Consider the following 17952-nt stretch of genomic DNA (forward strand, 5'->3'; position numbering starts at 1 on the left):
TTAAGATCCGTACCGTTTTATGATATTCACGATAATTATCGAGTTATTAATAACAAAAATCCGAAATGTGGATGCGCACCGATAAATGATTGGAGAAGCGTCGCAGTCGCTCGGACCATAGTGCGTCCCAGTTGATCTAGCAATTACTGCTGGTGCGCGGCGAGGGGAAGACCAACACGTCGCTATTCGTGTTTTATTTCGTCGCTCTTATGTCCTACGCTCTTGCCGCACGCCGCCAATAATTGCTGGATCGACTGAGCCGCGCTGTGGCCCGAGCAGCTACGATGTTTCTCTAATCATCTATCTCGGCGCGCGCTCATTCGTCAGATTTCTGTAATTAGTAACTCGATAACTATTGCGAATATCGCAAAATGATATAGGACATTTATGTTTAGAATGTATAGGATGTTTGTTTAATTCGGGCTATGTCTCTACGAGCTTTGTAAAAGTTGTTCTGGAATACTCTGTATTATAGTATATAGAGTAGGCCATTTTAATTTACGCACTGAAATCTCTCAAGATCCATAAGTTTAAGACAAAAATGTTTCAAACAATAGTTGTATGGTTTCGAGAAGGCCATAAGAAGGTACCATTGGTTTGACCTTGAAGAGTTATTTGAAGGTCACGTTTAATTTTTTAAATGGAACATTATTTTTTATTGTATATTTTGGTAGCTGACTTCGAGAGCTTTCCAAAACACTATAATCAAATGTTTTTTCGTGAGGTACTTTTCGAGTTATAAAGCTTCAAAGCAGTATTTTGACCTTAAAATACGATATCTTGTATGTTGTCATGTTATGGGGTCAAGTTGACTCTTAGGGATCATTCCAAAGTCAAATCAACTTTTCACCCAAATCTCTGTAGTTATGCATGTTATGCATAAAAAATTCGAATTATCCTACTTTTAGCGCTACCCAGGAACAACGACGTGGATGCAGTAGAATTCTGTTCCCTTTAGGGTGCTTGATTAACGTGAGTCCCCTTGCCTCTCACGAGTTGTCAGAAACATTCTTACAACAAATGTTCAAAAACGTTTCCGTTTTCTTGAATACCTAATTGTACCCTTCGATGAAAATGTTCGACAGTTTTCAATAATACAGCTCGTGGTATGTTTCTGCAAGCAGTTGTAATTCTTCCTACCATGTCTTCTTTAGTGGTTGGTGCTCGTTCGTTAATCAAGCACCCCGAATCGTGAGAGGCAAGGGGACTCACGTTAATCAAGTATCCCAAAGGGAACAGAATTCAATTGCGTCCACGTCGTTGTTCCTGGGTAGCGCTAAAAGTAGGATAATTCGAATTCTTTTATGCATGACATGCATAACTACAGAGATTTGGGTAAAAAGTTGATTTGACTTTGAAATGATCCCTAAGAGTCAACTTAACCTCATAACATGACAACATACAAGATATCGTATTTTAAAGTCAAAATACTGCTTTGAAACTTTATAACTCGAAAAGTACCTCACGAGAAAACATTTGATTATAGCGTTTTGGAAAGCTTTCGAAGTCAGCTACAAAAATATGCAATAAAAACCAGTGTTCCATTTAAAAAATTAAACGTGACCTTCAAATAACTCTTCAAGGTCAAACCAATGGTACCTTCTTATGGCCCTCTCGAAACCATACGACTATTGTCTGAAACATTTTTGTCTTAAACTTATGGATTTTGAGAGATTTCAGTGATTAAAATGTAGATTAAAATGGCCTACCCTGTATATACTTGATAACACAACATGATTCAATTGATTGATTATGTTTCGAGCTTCGATTATTCTGTCAGAGTTATTATTGTGAATTCGCTTCGGCTAAAGCAACTAATTTCCTCCTTGTTTCTTCCTTCAACATGCAGATGTATCCACTACAAAGAAAATTGTTACATAAATAAGTTGAAATATATGTTTGTGCGTCATATATTTTTAGTTGACGTGCGTGATTAGTCACGAGTATACGTAACAAAGTTGTTGCATCATAACATCTTGACGGGTTTTCCTTCATGAAATAGCATCAATGTAATGGTATAAATATCAAGATGTTCCTGTTCGTCATTATCGATACATATGTGTGATTCCACATATATTTCAGCTTAACAAGAAACCATGCTCTCTTCTGAAGTTGTTGTGCAACAACACATGTATAGAGGATATTTTTTCAAATACCTTCTAATATATTTTACGAGTTAATTCTTGACATTTTATTTATGAATACATAATCTCAAACATCTTATTTTATACACAGATAAGTAGAAGATACTAAAAAATTCTATAAAATTATCATTTTTCTCTTAATAGTTCTCGAATAAGAGTAATTTAATATTAAAAATAATATAAAATAATATTAAATAAAAAATTTTTAAATAAAAAATTTATTTTCTAAATTTAAGCTAAATAATAAGTAGGATATTCCTATTATTTTTTATTTTTAATCGATGTTTTGTGAAAAGTTAATGGAAAGTTGAAACAGAATCTAGATCAGAGGTGGAGACGATCTGCACATTTCGGGTGAAATTCAAGAGATGACACCTACTATCCCCTTGCCACCGCTCCGCGTTCAGCGATCGAGGCGACGATCGCGGTGTATTCAGGTCCGTCGCTGTAAGAAATCAGCTGAAGCGCACCTCGCGTTATATTATCATTAAAATTTTTTCCTCGTTTAATAATCACTAAAAAATATACAGGGTGAGGAAGAAATACCGGGACCCCAAAATATATAAATATATTGAAAAATATAATTTTTATGAAAAAATATTTCAGATAATAGTAATACATAATATTATAAAAAAAAAGAACTTGGCACTGCGAGGACTCGAACACTCCTTGAACGTAGACGACAAAATACTAGCGCGCGCCTTAGCTATCGCGCTTCACGCTTATTGATTCCAAGTTACTACACTTAACATGTAACTGTTTCTTTAATTGAAAATTTCTCGCAAACGAAGGCCCATGCACGCAAACCCTTTTAGGATTTTTATGTACTCAACCTCCCCATTCGAATGGAATATGACTCATTCAATTATCGATTTTACATGTCTTGCCATCTACTTGTGAGTAATATTGAAATACTGAGAATGCGACAGTGGTTATTATGATGAATTTTAATTATATTGTTACGCGCAACCGCTACGCGCGTACCGGGTTCGCGAAATGAACTTAGACAAAACTTTTAAAAAAAGAAAGAACTTTCCTTTACTACTATTATACAGGATGTCTGGTAATTAGCTGTCAACCCGAAGTGTGAAGGTAGATTGAGTTAAAACAAACATAATCCCATACCGTTTTGTGAGATTTGCAATAATTATCGAGTTATTAATTACAAAAATTTGACGAATGAGCGCGCGCTAAGATGGATGATTGGAAAAGCGTCGCAGCCTCTCGGATTACAACGCGGCCCAGTCGACCCAGCAATTGTTGGTAGTGTGCGGCGAGACGTATGTGCGGCGAGATAAAATAACGAATAGCGGCGCATTGTCCTTCCTTTCGCCGCGCACCGGCAACAGTTGCTGAATCGACTGGACCGCGCTGTGGCCTAGCAGCTGCAACGCTTCTCCAATCATCCATGTCAGCGCGCTCCCACTCCTTAGATTTCTGTCATTAATAACTCGATAATTATTGCGAATTTCGCAAAACGCTATGGGACTTTCATGTTTATCTTAACTCAACCTACCTTCACATTTCGGGTTGGCAGCTAATTATACAGAACACCCTGTATAGAGACTCTCTCTCTTATTTACAAGTTTCTGTCGTACTATAAAGAATAAAAGATAAGAGAATATCGTTCGCTACACGGCTGCCCGTGACGTTGGCTCGTGTGCGACTCCATCAGTTATTATTTTACTCGTTGCCCAGGAAGATCACTTTTCTATCTCGTGGACCGATATCGATTTTCCGAAACTCAGCTGATCGGATTATCTCAGCTGTTCAGCAATTTAAAACACGGGCGACACCACATACCGTGGTGTATAACAATATAATACATTGTTATGCTAAAATAATAAATGAGCAAGAAAATGTCATACTCTTTATTTTAGCTTATCAAATCGATCGTACGTAAATATACTTGAATTTTTTGTGACGTTAATAATAAAATTAAGAATACTGAATTATGGATTTGTGCTATTAAAACTTGTTTTCTTTTATTATTGTAGTACAACGAGGCCTTTTGACACTTTGCCTAATAACATCAACGATGGCCGTGCCGACTCCTAAACCTGTTTCCTATCAAACTGTGAATCAGGGGGTACAATTATTTTCCACCAACTTTGTTAAAGTAAGTGTAATAAAATTTAAATATTTCGAATTCCATCAGAATATTGTTTATTGAATATTGATTGTAATGCAATACATATTTTCTCATTTGTTGATACTTATCACATTAATATATCATATATGTATTATCAATAAAAATAATTACTGGAAATTACATGTTTTGTTAGACCACGATTTGTTTTAATAAAACATGAGTTAGATAATTTTTTTTTCGTACTAGTAACTTGATAATAATAAAATAATTGAATGTGAGATTATTAAATTTAATTTGATTTTAACTATTTTAACTATTTTAACAATATTAAGTCGTTCATTAAGTTCTGCGGTTTTTCTGTCCTAAATTGAAATACAAATCTATTGTACTTAAACATTTATTTAATCGAGAATGTATTGTTCATCTTAATCAACTGTGGCAACATTCTGAAAGGGACATAATGCCGCGTTCGTAGAAGTCGCGCAACTTCTGTGCGAGAAAGTCCTCCAAGTATGTTCGTATATCGTCCACTGAATCAAAGCGTTGCCCATCGAGATTGTTTTGGAGTAACCGGAATAGGTGATAATCCGACGGCGCAAGGTCTAAGGAGTACGGTGGGTACTGCATGACTTCTCAGCTAAAGCACTAGAATTTCTGCTTGGTTACCAAAGTAGTGTGTGGTTTATCGTTGTCGTTGTGAAAGATGACGCCCTTCCTGTTCATCAATGGCCACTTCTCCGCCATTGCCTGCTTCAATTTATCCAGCTGAGTGCAGTACGTCTTGGTGTCGATGGTCTGAACCGCGCGGAATCAGTTTGAAGTACAGGACGCCTTGTCAATCCCACCACATGCTCAGCATCACTTTCTTCGGATATAAATATGCTTTGCCGACTGATTGTGACGACTCACTTCGTACTACGACCACTGACCTCGGATGTTGTTGTACACCACCTATTTTTCGTCTCCCGTGACCACCCGTTTGAGGAAGGCCTCCAACTATTTCAGCAGGGATTCATAGATCATGACGCGGTCCAAAATGTTTCTTTTCGGTGAACTCATGAGAGATCTAAACATCCGCCTTCTTCGTCATTCCAAGTCGTTTTAATCGCTGCACAATAGTTATATGGGCGATGTCGAAGTACTTCGCGATCTTCTACATCGTCAAATGCCGGTCAACCTTGATTGCAGCCATGATTTGGTCGTCGTCAGTGATGGATGGACGACCGTAGCGGGCAGCATCGATGAGATTCATATCTCCAAAACGAAAGTGCGCAAACCAACGGTTTGCCAATGGCAAATGTCAGCGCTTATGGCCGAATCCTTGTACACGCCACATATCTCACGTTGTGTGTCTGTTTCTTTTACTCCTTTCCGGAAGAAAAACAGTAGTGTACCGAAAATGCACTTTTTAATCTTCCATTTTCAACGAATAATGCGCACACAAAACACGTCCAAATACAACAAAGTTTCTCGCGAAATGTCAAGCGTTATCTGACCTATCAAGGGGTATGCGGCAACCCGCGGTTCAGGCGACGCATGCTATCTTTTTCAATGGACAAACGCTATCTACCGGAAAAACCACAGAACTTAATAACAACCTAATAGAACGATCAAATTTATAGTAAATTGATATAATTACCTTGGAATTGTAAGGATATTTATGACGAATGATTTTTTAGACTATTGCGAAAGAGAAGGAAGGCAATTTGATATGTTCTCCTCTGAGTGCTAATGTCGCCTTGAGCATGGCTGCAACCGGCTCTGAAGGAGAAACTAAGAAACAGTTTAAGAATGTTCTTAAGCTTCCTGAAATGGAGGCACAGACTCTTGAAAGCTATCAGCATCTTATCAATAATCTGAATGTAATTATTAAATCATAAAATATTACAAAAAGTTTGGCCTTTAGATGGTAAACTGGTGAAAAAATTACAGCTATTTTTTTATAGGATGTCGAAAATGTTACGTTAAAACTCGCCAACAAAATATTCATTGCGAGTAATTTTTTGATAAAACCTGAATACAAGAATAGTCTCCAAACTTATTTCTATTCAGACATTCAGTCAGTGGACTTCAAACAAAACCAACAGGCTGCGAATACTATAAATGACTGGAGCAAAGAAAAAACTAACAATCGCATCGACAACATTGTTAAAGCAGGTATAGTTTATATTTTATATTTATATGATAATTTTGATAATTATACAGGGTGTCCGGTAATTAGCTGCCAATCCGAAGTGTGAAGGTAGATTGGGTTAAGACAAATATAAAAGTCCCGTACCATTTGCGAGATTTGCAATAATTATCGAGTTATTAGTGACAGAAATCTGAGAAGCTGGAGCGCGCTGACATAGATGATTGGAGAAGCATTGCAGCTGCTCGGCCACAGCGCGGCCCAGTCGATCCAGCAACTGTTGCCGGTGCGCGGCGAAGGGAAGAACAACGTGCCGCTATTCGTTGTTTTATCTCGCCGCACCTACGTCTTGCCACACACCGCCAACAATTGCTAGGTCGACTGGGCCGCGTTGTAACCCGAAAGGCTGCGACGCTTCTCCAATCATCCATCTCAACGTGCGTTCATTTGTCAGATTTCTGTAATTGATAACTCGATAAGTATTGCAAATCTCGCAAAACGGTAGGGGCTTTTATGTTTGTCTTAAACTAGTATACCTTTACACTTCGTCTTAGCAGCTAATTATCGGATACCCTGTATAAGATGTCTGACATAATCTATAGCACTTACGTATATGTTGATTAAGTTAAACATACGAATTCTATATCATTTTACAAATAATTTTACAAAACATTTTACAAACTATTAAATGTAAATTTTAAATTACATAAAATTTTTAATTATTAAAGAAATATTAGTAGTTCGCGTTTAATGCGATCAGCTATAATAACGACATCTATCGTTGTATATTCGTAAATTATATCCACAACTAAATGAGAAAGAACATTACTTTACATTTCACTTGCTTCAATTAGCTAGTGGTAAATAAGGGTTTAAGGAATCGCTTTGTATACTATTATACATCCAGTATTTTCAATTAATAATTTAAAATTTTATATAATTATTTGCTCAATAATAGAAAATTTTTGTATTCAATTTGACCTAATCTACAGATACACGAATGTTGTATCTTGCGCTAAATATTCTGTTCATAAAAGTATTATCTTTCTTTTTCTAAATTTTTTAGAGTAAAATTTTATTTGAAAATTAGAGTGCTAACTGAGTTCAGACTTAAATAGTTCTTTACTTATGTAAAATAAAGTTTTTACTCAAAATTATTAAATTAATATTTTCAACGTCAAATTGAAGAGTGTATATCTTATCGTCATAAAAATAGTTTCGTTCCAATTCATTAAAACATGTATTTATATTGAATGTCAAGAGGCACACCGTGCCTATATTACGCAAAACTTCGAGTTGAAACGAGGTGAGATATTCATATTTCAGCAATGGGTAAACCGATCGAAGTTTTTTCAATCTCAATCGATTCGGCCTTAAAAAGTAGGAAGAAAAGTGTCCTAGTATTTTTTGTGTACGTTGTCTTCAAGTGTATATATTTTAAGATAAAGTCCGAATCACGAAAAATTTCGATTTAGTAAGAAAGTAAGAAAGTAAGAAACGCTAGATCGTAGAGGAGAGGGGATTTGTTCATCTCGTTTTTTTGACACCAGAGGCGTTACTAGCGTGCTGAAGATGCAAAGAGCAGCGAATGCGAGTGAGCAAGCGATAGAGAGTAAGAGAGAGAAGAATATTGTTAGAATACAGGAAGTGAAAATGTGCGAGAGAGAAAGAGAGCGAGAGAGAGAGAGGGGGAGGGAGGGGGAGGAGAAGGAGGGAGGGGGAGGAGAAGGAGGGAGGGAGGGAGGAGAGAGAGAGAGGAGGGAAGAGCGGGAGAGAGAGGGAGAAAGAGCGGGAGAGAGAGAGCAGGAGAGCGAGCAGGAGAGAGAGCGGGAGAGAGAGCGGGAGCGGGAGAGGGAGATGGAAAGGGAGAGAGGGAGAGGGAGAGAGGGGGGCAGAAGCGAGAGAGGGAAAGAGTAAGGGGGAGCGGGAGAGAGAGGGAGAGGGAAGGAGAGCGGAAGACAGAGAACGGGATAGAGAGAGAGAGAGAGAGAGAGAGAGAGAGAGAGAGAGAGAGAGAGAGAGAGAGAGAGGGAGAGGGAGAGGGAGAGGGAGAGGGAGAGAGGGAGAGGGGGGGAGCGGGAGAGAGGAGAAGGGAGGGAAGGAAGAAGTGAGAGCGGAGAGAGAGAAAGAGAGGCATAAAAATGTGAGAATACTGTTGGTATGCGTCACAGTATGTTATGACGCACGTCATTTGATTCCCGGTCAGCTGATGCTGAGCAGACGATGTGATGATCTGTGCCATCGAAAAATCAATACCTGTGCTTATTGATTCGTTGTCCAGGGAGATCGCCCTTCAATTTTAAGGATCACTTGATACAATAGCGTTTATAACGTAAGTAGTGCAGGTATTTGAGATTTCTAAAAATATTAAGTATACAATAATCATATATACAGGGTGGGAGGTTATAAGTTGACAACCCGAAATGTGAAGGTAGATTGGGTTAAGACAAACGTAAAAGTCCCATACTGTTTTGCGAGATTCGCAATAATTAGCGAGTTATTAATGACAGAAATCTGAGGAGTGGGAGCGCACCGGCATAGATGACTGGAGAAGCGTTGCAGCTGCTTAGGCCGCAACGCGGCTCAGTTGATCCAGCAACTGTTGCCGGTACGCGGCGAAGGGAAAGACAATGCGCTGCTATTCGTTGTTTTATCTCGCCGGACCTACATCTCGCCGCACGCCGCCAACAGTTGCTCGGTCGAGTGGGCCGCGCTGTGGCCTGAGTAGCTGCAACGCTTCTCCAATCATCTATGTCGGCGCGCTCCCATTCTTCAGATTTCTGTCATTAATAACTCGATAATTATTGCGAATCTCGCAAAACGGTATGGGACTTTTATGTTTGTCTTAACCCAATCTACCTTCACATTTCGGGTTATCAACTTATAACCTCCCACCCTGCATATACAGGGTGTTTGATAGCTGATCATGCAGACGAAAGATGGAGATAGATTGGGTGTAGCCGAGAAGAAAAGTCATGTACCATAATGTCAAATTGGCAATAGTTATCGAGTTATTAATTAAAATATGTGAGCCAACGAGCGCGTAGAGAGCAGAGGGCGGCCGCAGTAAGTACGTAGACATTTGATACAGGCGGAGTCAGCGAGTGACGGTTAGCAAGCGCGCGCGGCGAAGGGCAACGTAAGCGACAAGAGGCGAGCAAGCGCGAACGATGAGGAGCGAGCGAGAGCTTTTTCTTTATAGCTCGCTCGCTCTTCGTCGCGCTCGTTCGCCTTTTGTCGCTTGCGCTCGCTCGCTCCTCGTCGTTCGTGCTCGCTCGCTCCTCGTCGCGCGCGTTCGTCTCTTGTTGTTTACGTTGCTCTTCGCCGCGCGCGCTCGCCTACTGTCACTCGCTGATTCCGCCTGTATCAAATGTCTACGTGCTTACTGCGGTCGCCCTCCGCTCTCTACGCGCTCGTTGGCTCACATGTTTTAATTAATAACTCGATAACTATTGGCAATTTGACATTATGGTACATAACTTTTCTTCTCGGCTACACCCAATCTATCTCCAACTTTCGTCTGCATGATCAGCTATCAAACACCCTGTATATTAGGTTTCTCAGTTGGCGCTACTGTTTTAATATATCACTTTTTTGTACAGTAGAATAGTGTTGTAGAGTTTTATTATAGTTATAATAAGTTTCACTTGTAAAAACTTATGTACACACACATATACCTTAAAAAAAATAATTTGAATTTGAAATCTCTAGAAATAACACAATACGTGTTGCGCCTGCATTTGGCGCCTTTTTTTACCTTTTTGTTTAAAAAGGTAAATTTTATAAATTTTACATGTAAAAACTTATGTTACGTATATTTTTTGTCGTAATATTTACTTGTAAATTATTTTCACCTAATTCGTCTAATTCGCCTATTACCTGCACCAGTTACGTTATAAATGCTATTGTATCAAGCGGTCCTTAAAATTGAAGAGCGATCTTCCTGGACGACGAATCAATAAGCACTGGTATTGATTTTTCGATGGCACAGTTCATCACATCGTCTGCTTAGCATCAGCTGACCGGCAATTAAATGACGTGCGTCATAACATACCGTGACGCATATCAACAGTATTCTCACATTTTTATGCCTCTCTCTCACCCCTCTCATTAGAATTTACTTTAATCTTGAATGGAATATGTTCCTTTTATAATTTTTATTAGCTATATTTTTATGTGTTGTTAGTATATATTTTAAGTAAATGCTCATTTGTTTTAAATGAGAATTTATTCTAAGAAATTTAATGTATTTCTCTAAACTCAGGAAAAAAATGACAGTTAAAAAATGAAATTATGAGATAAAATTATATGTAAATGATATATTATTATTAAATACATTACAATATTTGTATATTTAAATAATGTAGAATAAAAATCATTTTCGTTACAATTGACTAATTTTAAATAATGCTCACTGCAACTTTTATCTTTGATCAGCCGATCTAGATCCCTCTACTGCACTGGTGCTTGCAAACGCTGTATACTTTAAGGGAAAATGGGCCAAGGAGTTTGACCCGAAAAATACCAAAGACCGTCCGTTCCACGTTGACACCAATACTGTGAAGCAAGTTCCTACTATGTACAGAAAGGGCTATTATAAATTCGTTGAACTACCAGAACATAACGTTAAATGCATCGAAATACCATATGCGGTAATCATTTTTTTTATAAGTTATCTAAATTTCTTAAATCCGGAGAATTTTCTGATTTACTTATGCATTTACACTGTTACGTGACGTAACTCACCTTTGATCCTTAGAAACTTATACCTTTTCCGCATCCCTTCATAGACTTCATTGCGCATCAACCCTAACCAAACCTAATAAAACAGGAAAACTTTGAGATTTGTGTAAGAAATATTTTATAGAGACAAAATATTTCAAATTAAACCCTCGAATCTATAGATATAGATTAAGACTTTTATTCCGTTATGGCACTATGTATGGTTGTTGTCTGAACAAAAGCCGGAAGCTCTCTCTTTTTTTTGAGGGAACAAACACGCTCGCTCGTCCTATCCCCTCCATACGTCCACTCGCAGTGACAACGTTGGTCCAGGGCCCGCCATATAATTGTGGAGCCCACACCAACTTCAGGGCCGTAGTGATTTTCTTACATTTGCTTATTATCATATGTATCTAAACTGCCACACTATTCACCTTCGGATTATTGTGATACTTCCTCAAAACTCTATCCCTGGAATATTTTCACAGCACAGTTCCATGACCATTTTTGGATAACCATTTTATAAGATTTAGAGTTCTGATACAAGCCTCTGAATCCTACCCTCCCATCCGAACTAACTTGAAGAAAACCACGAACTGTCTTCAGTTCCGGACACATTCGCGATACATTTGCACAGATCGAAATTGCCTCTTGGTTCTACTATAAACATCTCTGTAGCGATATATTTTCTGTGAATAAGCTTCTCTTATAAGTATAAGTACTCCAACCGCTCGTTTATAAACTTGATTCCCTCATTATAACCCTCTATTTCCATTACGACGTGAATCTCGTATAACGTAATAACACACGTACACAAATATAGTAATCGCTTTTAATTGTCTTTTCTGATTTTCTATTCCTTTCTTCTTATATAAGTTTTGTATTTTGAATGTTTATTTATTGTTTATTATTATTGTTATTGCAGAATACACAGGTCAACATGGTAATTATTCTGCCCAACGAAATCGATGGTCTAGCCGCATTGACTAACAATCTCGATGTCATTACTGAGGTGTGCAATACGCGCCTCAGCGAAGCGTACGAACGTGAAGTTAAGCTGTACCTGCCCAAATTCAAGATCGAGTCAGAGCTAAATCTTAAAGATATATTGTCCGACAAGGTGCGACGTAGTGTTTCATAGACAGTCGACTATTATGCAGCGACAAGCATATGATGCAATAATAGATATTTTTTATTTCAGATGGGTCTTTCCGAACCTTTTTCCAACTCTGCGAACTTCCACGGCATCTCAGACGTACCTCTAAAAATCTCTAAAGTTGTACAGAAGGCTTTCATCGAAGTTAATGAGGAAGGTAGTGAAGCAGCTGCGGTAACTGGTAAGTTGTTTCGTTTGTTGTTTTCTTTGTTACAAACAAATATAGGTGAAATATTAACTAATGAAAATATGGTAAATCGTGGTAATCATGGTAACTTAAATATATTTGTTTTTTGTTTAAATTGATTCAATATTTTCATTATTTACAAATGAACATTCTTTATATTTTTCATTGTATTTTATCATATTTCATCTGTTATACTATAATAATTTGTTTTTATTATTTCTTAACTATTATTATTATAATATTGAGTTGACAACTAAGTTTGTGGATTGCATTGATAGATGGCGTTAGTCAAACCTATCGAAATGTCAAACCTACATTGTAGTTTGACTGCTTGGTACTTCAATTGGCATTCAATAAAAAAATTATATCGATCGGTTGTGTAATTCTTGTTTGGTGTCGGTTGAAAACTGGAAAAGCAAAATGAGCATTTTCATCATATTTTGCTTTCTTATCTCCACAAAGGAAAATGCCCGTTGCAAGCTCACAAAAAGTAATGTGCTATGTATGGTGACAAAGCCTTAAAAGAACGGCAGTATCAAAATTGGTTTGCTAAATTTCGTTCTAATGATTTTTCACTCAAAGATGAACAACGCTCTGGTTGTCCGGGTGAAGTTGACGACGACCAAATCAAAGCAGTAATCGATGCGGATCGTCATAGCATAACACGTGAGATTGCAGAGAAGCTCGATGTATCACATACATGCATTGAAAAGCGTTTAAAACAACTTGGCTATGTAAAAAAACTCGATTTATGGATTCCTCATGAACTTAAAGAAATCCACTTAACACAACGCATTGCCATTTGCGATTTGCTTATGAAATGTAACGAAAATAATCCATTTTTGAAATTATTGATAATTGGCGATGCAAAATGGGTTGTTTACAACAATATCAATCGAAAAAGATCGTGGAGCAAGCAAGATGAACCAGTGCAAACAACATCCAAAGTTGATATTCATTAAAAGAAAGTTATCAGTTTGGTGAGATTACAGAGGAATTGTTTACTTTGAAATTTTACCACGCAACCAAACGATCAATTCAGATGTATACATTCAACAATTAACCAAACTAAACAATACAATTCAAAAAAAGCGACCAGAATTGGCAAATCTAAAAGATATTGTGTTCCACCATGACAATGCAAAGCCACACATATTTTTAGTTACTCGGCAAAAATTATTGGAGCTTGGTTGGGATGTGTGGCCACCACCATATAGTCCTGACCTTGCACCACTAGATTATTATTTATTTCGTTCTTTGCAAAACTTTTTGAATGGTAAAAATTTCAATAATAATGATGATCGCATTGGTTCAGTTTGTTGCCGATAAAAATTAGAAGTTTTATGAACGCGGAATTATGATGCTGCCTGAAAGATGGCAAAAGGTCATTGATAAAAATGGACAATAGATTACTGCACAAAGTTATTTTGTTCCATGAAAAAATTATCTTTCATTTTCTCAAAAATATCCGCAATTACTTAGTTGCCAAACCAATAATTAATATAATGATATCATTGATATTTTATGAATAATTATATATAATAATTATTGTAAAAATAAATTTTTTTATTTATTACAAAAATAACGCAAGACAATTTAAGAGTATAATGTTTAAGTAAAAATAAATGTTTAAGTAAAAATAAAAATTGCCGAAATAGTAACGTTTCATAAAATAACAACACTTATCCATATTCTAACGATACTTTTATGCAAAGAAAAAGATAATATTTCACCTATATCTATATATTTTTGGAACATGACGATATTCTTTTTCGCTTCTGTGAAACTCTGGGAAATTATTTTAATAATAATTTGATTATGTCTATGTGTATGATGTAAAATTCTGAATTTTTATACCTGGAGTTTCTATAGCACGGATGTATATGACTTGTACGCTGACATAATTCGGAGCTTTATATAATAATGTCACATGCTTTCAGTGTCTACAGATTTGCTAATCTCTACGAACGTATCTTTCTCATATATTTCTTTCTCTTTTTTTCTTTCTCGTCACATGTTTGCTTGCTATTACTCTTTTTTCTTCGTCACGTGCTTACTTGCTATTACTTTTTTTTTCCCGTATGAGGTTATGTGTGTTCTCTTTTTGCTTTTATTACATATTATTTAACATTATACATGTTAATTTTACTGACATGCATGTTTTTTTCTTTTATTTATTATATATTATTTGTTATTGCACATATTGCATCTGGTTAATTATTGATAAATAATGATGATGGTTTATACTGTTATAATCGCATAAATATTTATGATTTACCATTCGAACTTCTATACGGGATGTCCCATAATGGACGACTTTCCTCTAGGAATGTGCAAGAGAGTGAAATTTTGAGTCGAAAGTTTCTGTTCTATTTTTTCCTCCGACCATTTATAACAAAGTTATTAATAAGGAAAATCGACGAATGGTGTGGCATGCGCGATTGTCGCGCAGTGCCGTACATGGATAGGAACTTCGCCTTGCGCTGGTGCTGAAATTTGTTTTTATCTGATTATATCAAATAGCTCATTTATCATCCATTTGATAAGCTAGTTGATTAATCATCATTATTAATAAACAAAAACATAAAAAATCGATTGAAAACATTTAACAATGGAAATTTTATTGCTCCAATGTGTGAGGAGAGAAGCAATCTAACGAGCTCACGCCTGCTTAGCCGCCGGTAGAGAACATTTTGAACTGGAGCTCTAAAAAATCGGTCCTTTTCAAGACTGAAACATTGGTCCTTTTTATTTAAAGTAACATTTAATAAAATTTCCATTTTTTAATTTGTTTTCAATCGATTTTTTGTTTTTGTTTACTGAAAATGATGATCAATCAATTAGCTCATCAAATGAATGATAAATGAGCTATTTGATATCATCAGATAAAAAAAAATCAGATAATTTCGACACCAGCATACAGCTGAGCCCCGCGCCAGTATAGAGTATTGCGCGACAGTTGCGCGTGGCACGTCATTCGTCGACTTTCCTCATTAATAACTTTGTTATTAATGATCGGAGGAAAAAATGAAAGAGGAATTTTCGACTCAGAATTTCACTTTTTTTCATACCCCCAGAGGAAAGTCGTCCATTATAGGACACCCTATAATGTAAAAAGTAAAAAGAAGATATCGTAGCTACAAAAAACTGATCATTTTTTAATGTTTCTGTATCGCAATTATTAATGAATGATATCAGGGAGTAAGGTTTTCACGCATGTGGCGGTTATGAAGCGTCATGTTATCCGATAAATCATGACAAAGTATATGTCTCAGTGGGATAAAAATATCTCCATTATGTGATAGAAATAAGAAAAGTTTAAATAAATAAGGTAAATATTTGTATTGAATAAAATATACATTATATCAGTAGATATCATAAATTACATCAATTTTTTGTGTTTATATTTGACTTATTATAGAAATAGCAACATTTGTTGCAAGAATTTTCAATAAATAAAATGTTAGTAGTTATAATATATTGACAGATTCGATTAAAATACAATGACAAATTTATAATCACGTAGAAATTATCGATATTGTTTAACAGATATAATATTGATCCAGTATCACTAACTAAAAATCGACAATCTTATTGCAATACTGATTCACAAACGAGGCCTTTATAAAATATAGTATTGAAGTATAGAAGTGTGCAATGTAGTTGCGAAACAAACCGAGCTCTGTCTTTGATAGAGGTTCAGCATTAAATAATATCGATAATATATATAACTGCAATAATCATTGAACTGTGCTGTGTGCTAGATGAATTATTTATTAGAACTGTATAATAACTGTCCTTTGTAAGAAAGTTAGTACTGGGTTGATCCATAAGTTCGTGTGGATTTTTGTCTAATTGATATTCGCATGGTGATATTGGGAAGATAGTTCCAGTCCTATACAGTCAGCTATACATATGTCATCTATATGTAATATATGCTTTGATAGCTGATATTTCAGATTATATTTTGTAATGTAAATAACAGTGTTTAAAGAAATATATTTTTCTTTATTGCGGCTTTAAAATGGAAAAGAGTAATAAGTTATTTTAAAGTATTATGCATTTTTATTTTCATAAAGGTAAGAATATAATGCAAACACATAAGAAGATATGTGCAGTGTATGAGGAGAGTATCATAAACGAAAGTATGTGCCAGAAGTAGTTTCCGAAATTTTGTAGTAGTAATGGAAGTAGATGTCTAAGATGTCCTTCTCACTTTAATAGATCATTCTAATACTAACCACGGATGTCGAATAATCACTTTAATTGATTCTGATCGATACATTATAACTCGGAACATCGCAGCAATGAAACTAGATCGTTTTCCAAATAAATGGTGACGAGAGATGAGAAGTAGATTTTTTATAATAACGTTAAACAAAAAAAACGATCATAAAGTAAGCGAAGTGAATTTCTATTGTCTGTTTCTAAACTTGATTTACATGCAAAAAAGCCATTCTTTCCATCTTGTAAGACTGGAGGGGAATTATATATCATGAGTTGCTATCCAACAACTAAACTATTAATTTAGACAAGTACTGCACTTAACTAAATATGCCGAAGACGGAATTTTACTCCTTCCGATATTACTCCTTCCGATTATCATCTATTTCGTTCATTACAAAGTCCTATCCTCTTGAAGATATAAACTATATTTTTTTAGATTAAAAATGTTTAGAATAAAAATTACTTGGAATATTTTTCGCCGGGAAAATACGAAAGTTTTACATGAGGAGGATTATGAAATTATGGAAAATACATGAAAAATGCTAAAAGATTGTCGGACAGAATGGCGCATATATTATTGATTAAAGTTTTTTATTATTATTAAATTATTGATTAAAGTGTGTGTTTTTAAGAAGAATAAAAACACATTTCAATTTTTTCTTAAAATTTGTACGAATTTATGGACTAACCCAATATTTTAAATTTTGATTTTTATATCGAGAATACATATTTCCTGAAATGAAAATTTTGATGTTTTTAATATTATGATTTTAATTTTTGTTTATTTACTTTAACATATAAATAACTTAAATTTATTTTATCAAGAAAATAAAGAGATAAATGAGTCAAATGAATATAAATATTTTATTTGAATAAATCATTTTTTGAAAAAACGCTTTATTTTAAATACATATTTATATGTTCTATTTTTATATTCCTTTAGAATAAATAAATATACTCACCCGCAAAAAAAATGGACCACTAAATTTTAGTAGTCTTCTGCATATCTTTCAATAGCGATAACTCAGCCAAAAATCACCGTATTGATATGAAACAACGCATCGTATTGATATAAACAATTAAAGCTTGGATATTTCTTGTCAATAACCAAAAATTTAAAAATGAATTATAATAAATGTTTTACAAAATGGCTGATGTTAAAGATAGACTTCAATTAATAAAAAAAAATTTGTTTTTTAACTGTTGCACTGCTCAGAGGAATCGATTCTTTGGTATAAAAATGTATGAGGTTCAGAGCTTATTTATTTCCTAACAAATCCGTATTTTAATCAT

At 35.5% G+C, this 17952-nt stretch overlaps 1 protein-coding gene across 10 annotated transcripts in view; it reads left to right on the top strand.

The window, feature by feature from the left end:
• The window catches only part of LOC105189389 (antichymotrypsin-2), a 77707-nt gene that overhangs the window by 25621 nt on the left and 34134 nt on the right, over positions 1 to 17952 (top strand). For all 10 annotated transcript variants that reach the window (XM_011151454.2, XM_011151453.3, XM_011151449.3 and 7 more), the window contains exons 2-7: positions 4142 to 4263; positions 5916 to 6098; positions 6183 to 6393; positions 10805 to 11019; positions 12015 to 12209; positions 12291 to 12426. In XM_011151454.2, the coding sequence (XP_011149756.1) occupies positions 4183 to 4263; positions 5916 to 6098; positions 6183 to 6393; positions 10805 to 11019; positions 12015 to 12209; positions 12291 to 12426 (1021 nt within the window). In that variant the 5' untranslated portion in view covers positions 4142 to 4182. The remainder of the gene's footprint in view (positions 1 to 4141; positions 4264 to 5915; positions 6099 to 6182; positions 6394 to 10804; positions 11020 to 12014; positions 12210 to 12290; positions 12427 to 17952) is intronic.

This window comes from Harpegnathos saltator, unplaced genomic scaffold (genome assembly GCF_003227715.2).
Source record: "Harpegnathos saltator strain DR-91 unplaced genomic scaffold, Hsal_v8.6 scaffold155, whole genome shotgun sequence".
NCBI classification, from domain to species: Eukaryota; Metazoa; Arthropoda; class Insecta; order Hymenoptera; family Formicidae; genus Harpegnathos; species Harpegnathos saltator.